Source organism: Sinocyclocheilus rhinocerous, unplaced genomic scaffold (assembly GCF_001515625.1).
Source record: "Sinocyclocheilus rhinocerous isolate Xijiao unplaced genomic scaffold, SAMN03320098_v1.1 scaffold2670, whole genome shotgun sequence".
Taxonomy (NCBI): domain Eukaryota; kingdom Metazoa; phylum Chordata; class Actinopteri; order Cypriniformes; family Cyprinidae; genus Sinocyclocheilus; species Sinocyclocheilus rhinocerous.
In genome coordinates, this window is record NW_015647012.1 from 426,992 (window position 1) to 444,769 (window position 17,778).

Below are 17,778 nucleotides of genomic sequence, written 5' to 3' on the forward strand. Positions count from 1 at the left end.
TATTTCTTGAGAAGCAAATTAAATGGATTAAAAGTCAGTTTAATACATCCTTACTGAATAAAATCATTTTTTAAAATAAGCTGAACAAAGACTTTAACATTGCTTTTTCTCTAACAGTTGACTGTGGTGGTGGTTGGATGTATTCTTGTGGTGTCCATTGTGAGGCCGTACATATTCCTCGCAGCTACTCCCCTGGCCATTATTTTCATTGTGATGAGGAAGTACTTTCTCCGTACGGGTCAACAGCTTAAACAGCTGGAGACAGAAGGTAAGGCCAGATAGTGTGTGCATTCTTTGCATGCAGTTGTTAGATACGTCTGTGCAGTTGGCAAAGGGATTCCTGACGCACTCGGCGTGCTGGCGTGTGGCTTGCTGCCAGGGATGAGAAGGCCAGTTAGACAAGGCACTGATGGGAGGTCATTGCTAGGTCCAAAAACAGGGGAGGAGCAGAGGATGGATGATTCAACCAGAAAGAGAAAAGGATATCTCAAAGGAAGCGGCATGGGTGGGAGGTCAGAGCTTTGTTTCTCGACCAATCATCTATGGTCTATTACATCTCTGAATAAGACAGACCCATTTCTGTTGGTCTCTCTGTAACTCAGACAGGAAGAAAACTCCTGTTAGCCTCAATTGTCAACGATCTTCCAACTGTCAGCCTATCCAGAGCCACCGAGAAAGCAACTAGGGCTTTCCGTACTTTGTAATACTGGGTTAGCAAAAACCCGACCAGGGATTTCCTCTGCTGCTATCCTGATATCATTCACTCATCATCCACAACTGATGAGCAACAAGCTTCATGGCGGGGATCCCAGAAAACTGCGCAACCCTATTGTTTTTCAGACAAGAGGAACTAAAGGCATTGTCTTGTCTATAGAAATGGAAAGGAATGTTGCAAGGAAAGCCGTGGTGAATGAGAAAAATGTGATGATTTAATGATATCATGGGTAGCTGAACTTGTGGATTAGTTCATTTTGTTTATGAGGTCATAACAAAGGACAGAGGGCAGGACTTTTATTTCTTCCTTCCTTTTCCTGACCCCTTCTGCTATTGGAAATGTGTGGCACAGGTGATGGCAAAATACAAGTGCTTGATATTGACAGTTAAAGGTAGTAGTTGACCCAAAATTTGATAACTGAATTGAAAATGCACTTAGTTGCACTTATATATATATATATATATATATATATATAAATACACACACAAATAATTTCCCAGAATTTTTTACTTGTGTTGAATTTCTGTGGTCAGTTCAATTTCATACTCATACTCATTCATTACCATTTAAAAGTTACAATATTTTTAAATAGCTGCCTTTATTTAATTTAAATTACTGTAGAAATATTATTGTGAAAAATTCTGCCAATGTAAAACTTTTTTTTTTATAATACAATCTAAAATGTATTCCTGTGATGGCAAAGCTGAATTTTCAGCATCATTACTCCAGTCTTCAGTGTCACATCCTCCTTCAGAAATCATTCTAATATGCTGATATTCCTCTTAAGAAATTTGTATTATTGTCAAATTTGAAAACAGTTGCTTAATATTTTTGTTGAAACTGTGATACATTTATTTTCAGAATTCTTTGATGAATAGAAAGTTCAAACATTGTTCAAACAGTTCAAACATTTATTTGGAATAAAATAGTTTTGTAGCATTATACTGTGCTGTAAATGCCTTTACGGTCACTTTTGATCTATTTAATGTGTCCTTGCTGAATAAAAGTATAAATTATTATCATAAATTATTTATATAGAGAAGGGTGGTGTCAAGCCCCAAAATAAAAGTGGCCTGTAGACCAAAATGAAGTTTGATGTGGGTGCTACACTGGAGGAATGCACCGAATGACTCTTTTGCTTTGCTTGCTATTTGCTATTGCTTGCTATTGCTTCAGAAGATTTAAAATTAAATGAATATACATTGTTGACATCTTCAATTCTTCTCTCATCACAGCTCGTAGCCCCATTTTCTCCCACCTCATCATCTCACTGAAGGGTTTGTGGACCATCAGGGCCTTTGAGCGGGCGGCCTACTTCGAGAACCTGTTCCACAAGACCCTCAACACCCACACAGCCACCTGGTTCCTCTACCTGTCGACCCTACGATGGTTCCTCTTCCGCTCAGACATCATCTTTGTGTTCTTTTTCACGCTGACCGCCTGGATTGCGGTAGGAACCAACCGTAAGAGCACTCCTCCATCTGTATCTAGGCAAGAGTGAACCAAGTGAAAAGTAGAGCATGTGAAAAGTGACGTGTCATGTGGCCAAGTACGGTGACCCATACTCAGAATTAGTGCTCTGCATTTATTTCATCCAAAGTGCACACACACACAGCAGTGAACGAACACACACACACCCGGAGCAGTGGGCAGCCATTTTTTTGCTGCGGCGCCCAGGGAGCAGTTGGGGGTTCGGTGCCTTGCTCAAGGGCACCTCAGTCGTGGTATTGAAGGTGGGAGAGAGCACTGTACATTCACTCCCCCCACCTACAATCCCTGCCGGTACAAGACTCGAACCCACAACCTTTGGGTTACGAGTCCGACTCTCTAACCATTAGGCCACGACTTCCACGACTGCAGAGTGAGCGGATGCTACTGTTTATTTGACGGTTCTCTGTGGGTCCAAAAAGTCAATGAACGCTTGATCTAGTGGGTTTTACAGACAATTGGTTTTATTAAGAGGTAATTGCTAGCAGTGCTTGGAAAATGCCTTTGAAGTGTAGAAGTGAGGTCATTGTGAGCAACCTTGTACTAGATGTTTATACTTGCTTGTTGGTGCATGTGAATGTGTGTGCGTTATTCCACAGAGGATAAACCGGGCGAGATTGGTATCGTCATATGCCTGGCAATGCTCATTCTAGGCACCTTCCAGTGGTGTGTTGCCACCAGCATTGCGGTAGATGGAATGGTACGTGCCTTTTTGGTTTTCCTCCCTAAAAACTGCATGTTTTTCAGTTGTTCTTAACTGCAGAAATTGTCCTGTTCTGTAATGCTGTCGAAAATATTGTCTGAGTGAGTTTTTTTTAAGTCAGAGCAACACTGACGGGGCTTATCAAGGTGCAGAACGTTTTGTTTTCTCTCACTATGACCCTATCAGGAGAATAGTTTACAATCACACTGATACGCATTTATACAGTAGTGGCGCTTTATTTTTGCCACATGGTGTAACTGTGCGCATTTGTACTCGCACACACAAACACAGAGGCTAAGCATCATTTAAAGGCTAAACAAACCACATGCAGCTTGGACCTCAGTGGACCTGATTACATCATAGCTCTTCTAATCCTTCTTCCTCCAGATGCGATCCGTTGACCGGGTTTTTAAGTTCATCGACCTACCGTCTGAGACACCCAAACCGGACAAAAGCAAATACTCAGATCTGATTATCGAGAACGTCGATGCACGGGCCGACTCAAGCTGGCCCAACCGCGGTCAGATCAATGTGCAGAATTTAACAGTCAAATACACAGAAGGGGGTCACGCTGTCCTTAAGAACCTCTCCTTCACTGTGGAGGGTGGACAGAGGGTACGTACAAGCAATTTCCAGGCTTAAACTCCTCTTTAAAATGCAAGTGTTAAACAGTTTCAGAAAAATAAATGCTAACATGCAAACCTTTCATCAAATTGTGCATTCTGTAAAAGAGTTGTCTCACAGCATGACATTACAATGGGCTATAGCTTGAACTATGCTATGCTTTTAAACAGTAGGGTCTAAAAGTCAAATATTATTAGTTAAAATGCTTAATTTTTTCATTACGTATTTTCTGCATCACATTTGACCTTTTGTGTAAAGGAGTTTAGAAGTTCAGTGTTAAGATTTGTTTTAGATTTGATTAGTGGCCTAGAAATGGAAATATAGAATCTAGAATTGGAAATAGTTCTTATTTATTTTAGGTCTGAAATTTTTGTTTTGTTTTATATTTTCCAAAATCTTAAAACTTTATTTTTATTTCCAGGTTTAAATTATATTTTCAATCCCAGAGTTTTAATTTGTGAATGTTTGCGTTGTACTGCCCTACAAAGGCGAAATGCAGTAACTACACCAACACCAAAACTGATTTTTAAATAAAATTTTATATATCTTTTTCCAAATCTGAGCATAATTGTGCCAAGTCACGGGACTTGATTTCGGTTTTGACAAAGTTACTGCATTTTGCCTTTGTACAAAAATGTAGGCGATGGGCAACTGATAGCAAATTAGCTAAAGAGTCTCATGTGATCGGCCTTATATCTTTTTCACACTCATTTCTGTGAGTTCTGTGATGTATCCATGTGAGACTGGCTTCTTGTCCAAGCTTCTAACAGAATATGTTCCATGTATTGCTGAAGATGCACTTCTATAGCATGTAAATCTGTTTACTGGTTTTGTTTTATTGTGAAATTTCAGGTCAGATTGATCATCTTTTTTTCAGGTGGGTATCTTGGGCCGAACAGGTTCTGGGAAGAGTTCTCTGTTCAATGCTCTCTTGAAGCTGGTTTACACAGATGGTGATATCTCCATCGACGGGGTCAACTGGAACAAAATGCCACTTCAGAAGTGGAGGAAAGCCTTTGGTGTGATGCCTCAGGTAACAGCGTTTCTGGGAACAGCTTTCATCCTCTCTCTTCATTACATCTCATGATATATTTTTGTAAATATCTCCTTCCACACCACCACAGAAAGTCTTCATCTTTACGGGACCATTCCGCATGAACCTAGACCCTTACGGTTGTCATAGTGATGAGGAGCTGTGGCGGGTCACGGAGGAGGTGGGTGTCTTTGCTGCAGGGGTCCAGAGCAAATGATCAATGACTGTGAGGTCAAGTGGTTTCATGACCCTTTTTTCCAAAGCAATTCAAAGAAACTGGAAAAGCGTCGTCTCTACTGCTGGAACTATGGCAACACTTTATTTGCCACTGAGCACTTAAGGGTGAAGGGTGTAATTCGTAATTCAGACAACAAATTTCTAACAACCCGGGTTTCAAAGAGCAATGGCTTAACCATTGGTTAAGCCAACGATGTCATGCTGGAAAATTATTATATTTGTAAATTAAAATTATTTCAAATAATATTAATAATAAAGACCAGAGATAGTATAGACAGCAAATAGGTTCTTTAAATAGTCAATTCACTATAAAACTATAAAAATGAAACAAAATAAATTAAATATTATAAATGTATAAAAAAAAAAAAAAAGCATAAAATGAATAATTAAACATAAAATAAAATTATGAATAAAAATTTAAAAAATTTACAATAAACTTTCTTTCTTTTTTCTTTTTTTCTCAAAAAAAGCTTTCTTAGCTAGCTATACACTTTCTATACCTAACAATTTTATGACAGAATCACCATCAAGGATTTCCAAGAAGTCACAAGACACTAAATCTAAACTGACCAAAACATGACACTTTTGTCTTTGACTAAAATAAGTGCATTATTTTATATGCAACGTTTCGGTCATCTGATATTCGTCAGCCATTTAAAAAATGCTTTTCTTATTTTGAACTGTTTGAACTTTTCTTAATTCCTGCCGTAGGTTGGAGGACTGAAACTTTGCATTCAAAATATTTCATTTGTTTGCAAGCTATGGTAGTGTATGGGATTATTTTTCTCCCGTTTATCAAATTAATTATTATCTTATGCACCTACCATTTTTTTTTTGCTGTGTGAGGTTTCCTATTTGTTGTTTATAAAGTACGTGACCTTTTCTAAAGCAAAACATGAGGCCATCTGGCTATCCATTGAGAAAGGCCAGGACTTTTTTTGTGAACCAGCAATTATATGCTTAACCTCTAAATGTTGTCATTTCGGGCATAGAAATGACACACTTTGTCTTGTTCCCTTGTTCTTAAGTTATAATTTAGGTGTAATTTTTATGACAACATTTAAATTCTATATCATTTCTATTTTTAGTCATCAAAAATCATTTAATGAAGGCAGAACATTATGTCTAAAATATGGTGAATTCTAGAGGTAATATACAGTATAAGTGACCAGTATGATCAACATAGCAATCCTTATGAATCATCTAGCGAACTGTGTATGTCCTGTTCTCCTCTTGTAAAATACATAGACACTTTGCTGAAAGTATTTGCTTGATTTACAGTTATTTCTGTGTTCATGTGTGAAGGTCGGTCTTAAGACAGTGATTGAGCAGTTTCCAGACAAACTGGACTTCCAGCTGGAATACGGAAGCTATGTACTGAGTAACGGCCACAAACAGCTCATCTGTCTGGCTCGCTCTATCCTCAGCGGAGCCCGCATCCTCCTCCTGGATGAGCCTAGTGCCCACCTTGATCCAATGTGAGTCCCAACACCACTGGCTGTCAAGTCCAAGTACAATGAATTCAAATCATGGTAAATAATGGTGGCTTTGCTTTGTCTTTGTTTTCAGAACAATAAAGGTGTTAAAGAAAACATTACGACAGTCTTTCTCCACATGCACTATATTACTGTCTGAACACAAAGTGGAACCGCTGCTCGAGTGCCAGTCTTTCTTGGTAAGGCTCTTGCACTACCTCTCTCCCATCAACACCAACTTAAATGTCATATTCCTCCTTTTTTTTTTTTACAATTATTGTTCACATTTTTACTGTTATTTGTACTGGAGACAAAAAGGCCACATAAATTAAAAGCTGTAAGGATCACTAGTTGCACCCGACAACAGCAAAAATATTGAGTGAGCATTTTTGTATTTCAGAAATTTCTGTCAGGTAGTACGGACAATTTATGTGTGGTTTTCAAAAAAGGCAAACATACACTACTGTTTAAAAGTTTGGGGTCAGTACGACGTAAAAAATAAATGCAATTAATACTTTTATTCAGCGAGGATCCGTTAAATTGATCAAAAGTGACAGTAAATTGTTACAAAATATTTCCAATTCAAAATAATGCTGTTCTTTTGAACTGTATATTCATCAAAGAATTCTGAAAAAAAAAGTATCATGGTTTCAACAAATATTCTAAGCAGCACAACTGTTTTCAATACTGATAATAAGAAATGTTTTTGAGCAACAAATCAGCATAATAGAATGATTTCTGAAAGTGGCACTAAAGACAGGCAGCTTTTTTAATTACAGGAATAAATGTTATTTTAAAATAGCAGTTATTTTAAACTGTAATAATATTTCACAATATTACTGTTTTTCCTATATTTTGATCAAATAAATGTAACCTTGGTGTGCATAAGAGGGACTTAAAAAAAATAGCTTTAGCAAAAAATTTTTGTAAAAATATATTTTTCAGTTTGTCCTCGACTCCTATGATCTCTGTTGCAGATGATGGACAAGGGTCAGGTGAAGACCTACGATTCCATTCAGAAGCTGCTGAATGAGACCAGTCATCTAAAGCAGGCCATAAGTCCAGCCGAGTGCCTCAAACTCTTCCCTCGCCGGAACTCTAGCATGCACGGCCCTCAATCCAAACTCAGCTCTGTTACGCAGACACTGCAAGAGGAGGCAGAGGACAATATCCAAGACACTCGCCTCTGAGCGTCTCAAACTGGAATTCATACAGAAACAATCAAGCTTACAATGGTCTCCAAATGGTACATTATATTGGATGACCTATCATCAGAACATTTGACATTTATTATGAAAAAGATATGTATTTTTTCTAGGTACTCAATATCCTCTCACAATGGGACACAGTGAGGCCAGGAATAATTGAACACTGTAAAAATTGTATAATGTAACTTTTATGATTTATCTCAAATCAAATGTATTCTTATTTTTCTCTGAACATTTAATTTATTGTTAACGTGTGACCAACGTCTGGCATCCTTTGAAAGTGCAGCAAAATGGGATCATATGAATCATGTAAATGGCAAAACAATTACTCTATTTTCTTTGTGTTTCATTGAATTAGGAAAGGCACAAACAAAAACATTGATTATTTTAAAGTGTAAATATATATACTTTTCTGTGAAACAAATATATTTTTCAAGACTGCGCTTCTCGTTTTTTTTTTTTCTTTTTTCTGTGTGGTCACCAGGAATGACCTCATTCCACTCTTATCTTGTGTTATAGTGAGAAGAGAATAGTGAGACAGGACACAGAAACATAGCTGGTGATAAACGATTCCAGCTGAATGATTCGGTTTCAAACCAACACAATGTTAGCATTAGCTGTGTGGAGAAAGAAAAGCCAAGCGCTGAGGTGATGTCTAGGATAGTGCATTTTTAATTTTTGTGCTCGGAGGAAACAGGACAATTTCTCTGAACCTCATCCGACAACTATAATACATTTAAACATCAGAGGTCGACTAGAATCTCTTCTGTACATATGAACAATACTGACTTTAAAATAATACTTGTTTATCCTAAATGTTCAATATAGAAGACAAACGAAAAGCGCCGATAATGCTCGCCGTTTCCGATTTCATAGTTGGGTTTCACAAAGTCAAAGTTCAAGCCAGACACTGAGCACGCATGAGAGTAATTGAAAATACTAATTATGGCTTAACGGACAAAAACTAAATATCCTGTGTTCGCAATGGTGGTACTTATTGCTACATTCAGTTCGTGAAAAAATATGAACCAAAATTTAATATTACAAACAATATATACACTTCTCATTTTCCCTTCAAAATTCCTCCAATGTACAAGCGCAATATCACACACACACACACACACACACACACACACACACACACATACACACACACACACACACACACACACACAAATCTATACAACATTTAAGTTCCCAGTTCTTATTTACACATATTTGGTAAAACCCTGATTTCGACAGTTTTTAAAACTCACCTTTCACTTATTTAAACGTAAAACACGATTGATTGCAAATACTAAAGAGCAAAAAGACTACCAGCTCTAACTTTGATCCAAAACATTTGACCTAAAAGGCAAATTGTAAAGTGTTCAAGCTTTCTCCTGTTAGTTCATCGTACTTGTTTTTCCTCAAAGTTCTTTACTTAAACAGTTGAATACATTAAAACTATGGTCCCAAAGTACACAATGTAATATAGTGTAACAAGTATGGACAACATGTACAAATACTAAAATGCTGCCAGTAACCAAACTTCACAACATAGAGGTTGATAACAGACTGAGGGCAGTGGGAGGTGTCTATCCATGGTTACTGTAGTTTTCATTACAGTTGGGGTCCAGGAAGCAGATGTTGTCTTGTGAGAAGTTGTTGCTGTTGTTATGGGATGGGGGCTGCCTTGCTCTGCTAGGGTTGCTGCTGTGACTCTGAAGGGAACTGCTGCTGGTGGCGTTCACCTGCTGAGCCCCTCTGCTGCTGGGGACGGGCAGATGCGATCTGGGTCTCGTCACTCGCTGAGGAGAAGCATGACTACCGTCGATCTTTACACAGACAGCAATATACAAAAAACAAACGTATTTTTAACAAAAACAGAGAGAATGCACCTTATACACGTGCTTTGTTACAAAAACCAGCAATCATGCTGTTTACTTTCGGAACCTGACTGTGGTGCTCTATTTGTGCACTTTACATAGAGCATTCTATATTGTTTATTGATGAGGCTCCATAACAGTTAGGATGTTGCCTTAGAGGGCAGCTACCTATGTAGTTGGCTCAGTAGGCTTTGGAACAGAGCCATGGTGTTTTATCAAAGGCTTGCCTTCTGTGGTGGAGGATGGGTCATATCCACGGCACTCTCTGTTGTAACAGGATTTGTCTGGGGCTGCGTGACCTTGCCATCACTCCTCTGAGGACTGGGTGGAATCGAGTCTGGAAGCATGATGAAGTCCTCTTTAAAAAGAGCAATCTGTACCAGGTAAAAGAGGAAACAAACACAGCTCGTCAATTCCTAGAAACTGCAAGGTCATGTGCTAAACTGTGCCAGACTGTTTGTGTAGGTTGAACAGAAAGTCTCTAAGAGAAGCACAAGCTGTTTTTTTTTTTTTTTTTGGAGTTTGCAAGACTAAATCTGAGACTAGAGGATTAAAGCAGCAAATATCAGCATTATGGTGATTTCTGAAGGATCAAGTGACACTGAACGCTGGAGTTATGGCTTCTAAAAATTCACCTTTCCATCACAGGAATAAATTACATTTTTAAATATATTAAAATAGAAAACATTTATTTTAAACTCTAATAATATTTCACAAAAATACTGCATTTAGTGTATTTTTGATTAAATAAATGTTACCTTTTGTGAGCATAAGAGAGTTTTTAAAAACAATTAACGACCCCAAACTTTTGAGCAGCTGTATATGTGAGTATTAATGTCTATTACCTTGCTTATGTCTGGCTCAGATTTGCTAGAGCACATGGTCTGGAGTTCTCTGATGAGATCCGTCTCATCATCAGAGCAGAGAGACAGACCCACAGCAACTCCATCACTGAGTCTGCAGGAACAGACAGTACATACATGTACATAATCGAATTGAATTGAATAACACTGCCATCTGCTGGTAGTACGAACATAATTTCTGGGCATGTAAGAAACACACCTTGAATGATTGACATTTGTTATTGGGTGAGTGCTTGAATTGGCCAGAGATCCTTTATAATAAGAATAAAAGAACATAGATTATTCAGAAAATGTAATATAAATAAAATGCCAACAGTAGCTTGTTGTTACTGAAGCAGAATTGCATATACTGCAAAATCAAAGCCATCAGTTACACCTCACCTTCTCTTAAAGAGCAGCTAGAGCTCCTCCCAGAGGCGGGGCTTCCTTTCTTCCTTGGACTGGTATTGGCTCTTCTCCAAGCCCCATTATCACGTCCTTTTCTGCCACCTTTCCTGTAGGCGGAGCCAATGGTGGAAAGAGGGAAACATCCTCCCTGGAACTCCGGTAAGAACCTGTTAATCTCTAACCACATAAATGGAAAAGAGTCAAATTTGTTTTCAGTAAGTACCAATAATGACCACACTGAAAGATTTAATGGCTGACGGTCAGTGTTATTAAAGCTACTTTGCTACTTTTTGCCCAGTACTGAAATAGCTGCATTTTTGTGAAATTATCTGAGCTACTGGCACACTACTGATAAATGTAGTTACATTAGTAGCAACATTTAGTTCAATGTGTTCCTCAACACTTTTGATGGTGCTGTACCTGTTCTGGGCAGTGGGCAGCCTTGCAGCACAGCCTTATTCAGCAGGATATTGAGAGCTGCTTTGACTACCGCCCTCTGACCTGGGCTCAGACCTTTGTTGTTGGGAGACCGTCGTTGGGAGGGAGAGCGTTTGGCTGTTACTCTAGATATAACAGCATCCTCGACCCGTGGAACTATCACTGCATTCCAAAGCCTCACCAACCACCTAAACACAAAGACACATGGACCAATATTAACAAATAATACTGCCTGACCTGTCATAGGAAATAATATATAAATATCATTATTATTTAAGTTTAATTTAATTCAAATTCATGTAGTGTAAAAAATACAGATTTTTCTATACACATTGATTCTGAATATTCAAAACCGTTTCAATACTTTCTGCAGTATCGATACAAGGTAGCAGTTGTGTTTTGTCATTCTCTCTTCTCTCCAACAGTGAGTTGACACACACCACACTGTATTTTAATTAAATAAGTATATAGTCCGTCGCACTGTGTGTTTTAGAGCTTTCACTATAATCATTTACAAGTATGCAGCTCATGGTCCTGTTTTATTACAATAGTAATATATTTTTGTCTTATATAAATAATAATAATATATTAGTTAGTAGTAGTACTATCTCCTATTAGGGCTTGAGGAATCTCAGACAACAGTTTCAGCTGATAAGAAGATGTTTGATTATGGTCAAAAATATATTAACCTAGATACTTTTCCAATTTTCTCCCATGGTATCGAAAATGTTATCAAATATTTTTCAAAGAACTGTATTGAAGTTAGAAATTCCAGTATCGTGACAACACTAGATTGACATACTTGGGAATGGCCTGAGTCTGTTCTGCATTCACAGGGCAGGAGAGGAAGATATAGGGTCCCAACAAGGCTTCTGAGGTCCCCAGACGCGTCAGGCAGGCGTTGAGCTGGTGCCACACTGAGCACACCCAAGAAAGCAATTTGTGTACAGGATCATCAGATGTCCAGCACTGGCCCTGAGCCTGTACAGCCATAGAAAAACTTGATTAAAGGGAGAGTTCACTCAAAATGAAAATTACGTCATTTACTCTCATTCCAAACCCATATTTTCTTTCATTTGTCACAAAAGGAGCAATTTTGAACAATGTACTGTTAATGATGCAAAGCACCAAAAACCATCATTAAAGTGGTCCTTTAATCCTGACATCTACTTTAGGCTTCATGAGATTTCATGAAAGAAATAACAAGTAGCCCCATTTGTAAAAGAATTATTCTTTTGATTCAGATCTTTTCAATGAATCAACTGATCCATTCCACAGGTCCAACTCACTGACTCAGTGTTGAGGTTAACAGCTAACTGGAAGGAAAGATTAAGATTATTTTGGTCTATTTCTTACTTAATATCAAAATGAAAAAAAAAACAAACAAAAAAAAAACGAATAAAAATAAAATTGATATTGTTGTGCAGTCATTCCATACCATTTGAAGTCTCGATGTTTATTTGAATGATTCAGCAGTCACATGGTACACTCTGATCTAAACTACACTAAATATACTAAACGATCTTGACTAAATTTAGAGCTGAATTGCTATTCTGGTGGTCTTCCCTGCAGCCTATTAGATAATGAGCAGGGCTGACCTTGTGGAGGAGTTTTCTGCGTAGATGACGTCCCAGCATGCCATTGAGGGGCTCGGTGTCCCAGCGCAGCTGAACCCAGCGGAAGTACTGCTGTAATCGTAGCTCAGCACCCTGTAGGCGAGGCTTGGCCAGTGTGCCAATCAAAAAGCTCCTTTCACGGAAATAGTAAAGCCCATCGTGACCTGTCCATCAACACGAGGAGAAAAGAGTTGAACCGAACCGCTCTTTCAGGTACATTGACTATTCCAGCTCTGCTGCATCTGTATGGATGAGTCTCACCATGGTTGAGGGAGAGGGAATAGACAGATCCTCGGTTCTCCAGGGCTTCGCACAGGTCTCCCAGGAGGTGGCTGAGAGAGTGGGCTCTCTGCAGACCCTCCAGAACTACCACAACACAACGCCCAGTGCTGCCTTCATGCAAAGACACCAGAAACCCTGATATACACAACACAACTCGATCAGTACCAGACAAACCATTAAAATTCAAAGATGTAATTATTCAAGGAATATTCTAGCTGTAAAGTTGTTATAGGTTTTAGGAATTATGTTGCAACAAAAAAGGTTAGTAAGTGATTTTTAACGTTTAATGGCTTTTTGTTCAGGTTTGGTGGCTATACTATTGAAACAGTGAGTATTTTTTTACATTTACAAATTTGCCACATTCACTTCTAGTGCAAGTGCTCATTGTAACCAAGATTTTTATTTTCATTTTTATAAGGTACAGGCCAAAGGCATGCAAAATCATCAGTGGCCAAAAATAATCATATTGAGTGGCGCAGAATAATCATAGTCATTTCTAAGCATTTCAGATTCAACACAGAATAAAACGTTTTGATCTTGTTTCTAGGGGTCTGCTATCTTCTTCCTCTGCTCCTTTACCTACATCATCACCTGAGAAACATGACTCCTTGACACAGCGCTGCATGATTGAAGAGGCTCTTACCACAGTTGATGAAGATCTCCAGCAGGTGCTCTTTTGATAGACTCTCATCTATCTCCACCCTGACGACATCACAGCCAATCCCCTGGGCCTCCTGTCTGTGCTGCGAACACACAAACACACAACAGGTGCATCATAAACATCATGACTAGTACATATGGACGCCCACAGTACATGAGACAAACGAGACACTCTTATCATTAACAATTCTTTTGATAGCAGAATTTGAAAGAAACATTTGTTATTATCATCAATATCAAAATTAGCTGTGCGGCTTAATATTTTTATGGAACCTGTGATGCTTTTTTTCAGTATTCTTTGATGAATAGAAAGATCAAAATAATATATTTAAATATAAATTTTTGTAACATTAGAAATGTTTATACTGTCCCTTTTGATCAATTTAATGCATCCTTGCTGAATAAAAATATTAATTTCTTTCTTTCTTTCTAAATAAATAATACTGACCACAGATTTTTGAAAAGTAGTGTATGTATTTGAATACATATCATAAATGTATTGTACTTTGTGTATGAAACTGTATTGTATTTAGGCCTCCTCATATATTCGGTGTTTAATGTTCAAAAACCTTCAAAAGCATGAAATTTAAAAAGTGATTCTTTAAAGGAACACTCCACTATTTTTGAAAATAGGCTCATTTTTCAACTCCCCTAGAGTTAAACAGTTGAGTTTTACCGTTTTCGAATCCATTCAGCCGAAGTCCGGGTCTGGCAGTAGCACTTTTAGCTGTAGCTTAGCATAGATCATTGAATCTGATTAGACCGTTAGCATCTCGCTCAAAAAAGACCAAAGAGTTTCTATATTTTTCCTATTTAAAACTTGACTCTTCTGTAGTTACATCATCCAACACTGACAAAAATGTAGCTGCTACCAATCTCTTCCTTGCTGCAAAAGAAAGACAATACTTGACTCTAAAAAAAAGGCCCAGTTTCGACTTTAATTTTCTCACAAGGTACTGAATATGAGGCCCAAAAGAAAGAGAATCATCAATTAAAAATCTCAAGTATTTATACTTAGATACTACTATTAGTTACCTTGATATAATGAGAGATCTGGTTGGCGATGTACTCCTGAAAGCTGCCCTCCAGCCCGTGGAAGATGACGTTATGGTACTGTTCCACCTGACCACAGGCAAAAACACAATCTAGTTCATCAAAATGCACTACCAGCACATGTATTATTCATTTAGACCCGCTTAATTTTATAATTCATGCCAAAAAATATATTTATACGTGACTTTATGCAGGCTTGATTACTCAAGTGTCTTGGAGGGTGTTTTGCTGTCTTAAGTTACTGCTTGTTGCACTGCATTTATCTTCTATTACAACATTTTAAAACACAAATAGTATCTGTTGCCCCAAGGTGCCAAACTGGTGGTGGAGGCTCAAAGAATGTTGTTTTTTGTCCCATGGTATAATAAGGCCTTGTTTTTCTCAGCACTCTTTATCCAAACTTTAAAAGATCATCCAGAGAAACATGCTAAAAAACTCTCATCTAGAGAGACATGCTAAAAAAACTCTCTTTGATGTGGAGAGCGAGTTAGCGTACCAGACGGACATAGTTCTGCAGCAGCTGTAGAGGGATCAGGGAGTCGTAAGTCATCTCATCCAGAGTGCACTCTGACAGGCCTGACAGAAAGCAAAATCATAGCAGCCATGAACCATAAATCAAACCTACACAGTTAATCAAAGAGCACACAGAGGCCATGGGAGATCAGGAGATCTGCGTGAAATGGATTTGAGCAAGGGCTTCACAGAGTTGTTTTGACGTGCCATTGCATGAGATGGAATATTCTGGAGCCTGGCTGAACATCAGGGTCATGTGATGAAGAGGAGCAGAGTGTGGCTATTCATTAAAGCGTGGAAACCCAAGAGATCTGCTGATCTGCTGAGTATATCTTTCTCCTTTACCAAGAGAATCTCTTATACACAATGTGATGCATTTTACAAAATACCTGATATATTATCAAAATATAATACATCACAATAAGGTTATAATGCATTACATATTACGATCTATAACCAATATTTTTATACCGTTTATTAATCTAATTTAATGTTAATTTCTACATATACGAATAAATTTTTTAACACTTAAGGTTGTAATATACAAGTTGTATCATTCAAATGTTTGGGGTCAGCAAGATTTTGTTTTTTTCATAAGAAATAAAACTTTATTCAGCAAAGATCCATTCAAGTATTCAAAAGTGACAGTTTCAAAAAACATAATTCAAATCAATGTTGTTCTTTCTTTTTATTCATTAAAGAATCCAAAGCGACTTACAAAAGAAGGTAATGGAAGCAATCAAAACAACAAAACAAAACAGCAACAATATATGTGCAATATATAACAATATATAATATAAGTGTTGTGACAAATCCCTGGTTAGTCAAATGCAGTACACCTTATCAAGGTTTTTTTTAAAAATAATAAATAAACAATAAAAAGAGATAGAATAGATAGAGCTAGTGTTAAAGTGTCAAGTTATTATTATTTTTTATAATAATTAAAAAGAAAACAAGTAGATAGAATAGAAAAAGAATAGAGAATGTTTATAGGAACAGTGTTTCGTATGATTTTTTTTAATGTTATCAGATTTTTTAATGTAGTAAGTATCTTACGCTCACCAAGGCTGCATTTATTTCATATTCATTCGAAGCATTTAAAAATATAGTAAAAGCAATACAATTTTTGAAATATTATTACATTTTTAAAATTTTTTAAAATGTAAAAGAAAGAGACTGAAAGCCCACCTTTAAGATGTATGGTAATACGTTGGCTCAGACGCTTCCGAACGAGGTCCCAAGGAGACTGAGGCAGCTCCTGCCCTGGCAACCATACAGCATCACCTGAAATACACACGCATAAAGATAACAGTTTAAAAAGAGGATTCATTTAGGAAAGAGAGGTACATCGGCTAGATTTATGTGTCCGCCTATGGTGAAAGACATGGATGTGTAATCCTAACTGACATGGGAGCGGTTTTCATCTACTGTAATACTGTATGTCAAACTTGAGAGCCATGATAAATCAGCTTTTATCCTGCAAATCCTCTTCTCACTCTCTTTCATGTCTGTCAGTCTCCTCTTGTTTTGTGTCAGGAATAGTAGATAGTCATCACGTTGCTCTCTGTAGGCCAATTAGCTTCCTTTTGACATCTCTTGGTGTTTGAAAACATCTTGTCTTAAGGGAGGAGTTGAGTGTAAACAAAAAAAAGAAGTGATGAGAGAAAGAGTAAAAAAGAGAGAGGGAGAAGGCCAGAGGGGTGTGAAAGAAATAAGTGAGAACTTGGAGAAGGCTAGTTTATTTTCAGAATCCTCTCATTATAACACACGAATTGTAGACATTATGAAAGATTCATTATGCATATATTTATTGTGCTATAACAGAGATTTGTGAGATTGCGATGAACTTTGAAGATGAAGATGAGATGTCTTTTAGAGATTATAAATGCAGCGCTCTTTGCTGGCATTCTGCCATGCCAAACCATGCACGCAGAGCAGCCACTTGCTTTAGTTAAAAAGAACAGTGTTCTGTGAATGTTGATGCTTTAATAACAAATATTTATCGGGAGCGTGTATGGATGTGTAATCCTAACTGACATGGGAGCGGTTTTCATCTACTGTAATACTGTATGTCAAACTTGAGAGCCATGATAAATCAGCTTTTATCCTGCAAATCCTCTTCTCACTCTCTTTCATGTCTGTCAGTCTCCTCTTGTTTTGTGTCAGGAATAGTAGATAGTCATCACGTTGCTCTCTGTAGGCCAATTAGCTTCCTTTTGACATCTCTTGGTGTTTGAAAACATCTTGTCTTAAGGGAGGAGTTGAGTGTAAACAAAAAAAAGAAGTGATGAGAGAAAGAGTAAAAAAGAGAGAGGGAGAAGGCCAGAGGGGTGTGAAAGAAATAAGTGAGAACTTGGAGAAGGCTAGTTTATTTTCAGCAGCCCTGCATGACAACCCTCGGGTCGAGCCAAGCTCAGTTAGTCCCCTATCCCACGTCCTTCCCTACTTGGCCCACTGTGCTGTTGGACAACACCCAAGAGAAAAGCCATTTTAAATTCATGCTCACTAGAGGCAGTGTCAGCATAACGACTGAAGAGCCTACACAAGTAGACAGTAATAGCACGTTTGTGTGAATGTGATTGTGTGAATTCAAATCATACTAGTGACAGTCATAT

The 17,778-nt window shown here is 37.8% G+C and overlaps 2 protein-coding genes across 4 annotated transcripts in view; one reads left to right on the plus strand and one right to left on the minus strand.

The window, feature by feature from the left end:
• Positions 1–7,465, plus strand: part of LOC107708216 (cystic fibrosis transmembrane conductance regulator-like) — a 25,504-nt gene extending 18,039 nt beyond the window's left edge. The window contains exons 19-27 of the mRNA XM_016512387.1: positions 118–268; positions 1,951–2,178; positions 2,803–2,903; positions 3,294–3,521; positions 4,408–4,563; positions 4,655–4,744; positions 6,106–6,278; positions 6,370–6,475; positions 7,253–7,465. Of these exons, the coding sequence (XP_016367873.1) occupies positions 118–268; positions 1,951–2,178; positions 2,803–2,903; positions 3,294–3,521; positions 4,408–4,563; positions 4,655–4,744; positions 6,106–6,278; positions 6,370–6,475; positions 7,253–7,465 (1,446 nt within the window). The remainder of the gene's footprint in view (positions 1–117; positions 269–1,950; positions 2,179–2,802; positions 2,904–3,293; positions 3,522–4,407; positions 4,564–4,654; positions 4,745–6,105; positions 6,279–6,369; positions 6,476–7,252) is intronic.
• Positions 7,466–8,131: 666 nt separating this feature from the next.
• The window catches only part of LOC107708233 (cortactin-binding protein 2-like), a 17,840-nt gene continuing 8,193 nt past the window's right edge, over positions 8,132–17,778 (minus strand). For 2 of the 3 annotated variants that reach the window (XM_016512411.1, XM_016512413.1), the window contains exons 8-20: positions 16,352–16,447; positions 15,147–15,226; positions 14,633–14,719; positions 13,581–13,680; positions 12,917–13,072; positions 12,638–12,819; positions 11,842–12,020; positions 11,022–11,227; positions 10,596–10,778; positions 10,414–10,465; positions 10,197–10,317; positions 9,579–9,725; positions 8,132–9,300 (exon numbers count right to left, since the gene is read on the minus strand). In XM_016512411.1, the coding sequence (XP_016367897.1) occupies positions 9,061–9,300; positions 9,579–9,725; positions 10,197–10,317; positions 10,414–10,465; positions 10,596–10,778; positions 11,022–11,227; positions 11,842–12,020; positions 12,638–12,819; positions 12,917–13,072; positions 13,581–13,680; positions 14,633–14,719; positions 15,147–15,226; positions 16,352–16,447 (1,829 nt within the window). In that variant the 3' untranslated portion in view covers positions 8,132–9,060. The remainder of the gene's footprint in view (positions 9,301–9,578; positions 9,726–10,196; positions 10,318–10,413; positions 10,466–10,595; positions 10,779–11,021; positions 11,228–11,841; positions 12,021–12,637; positions 12,820–12,916; positions 13,073–13,580; positions 13,681–14,632; positions 14,720–15,146; positions 15,227–16,351; positions 16,448–17,778) is intronic. The other variant, XM_016512412.1, reaches the window with a different exon arrangement.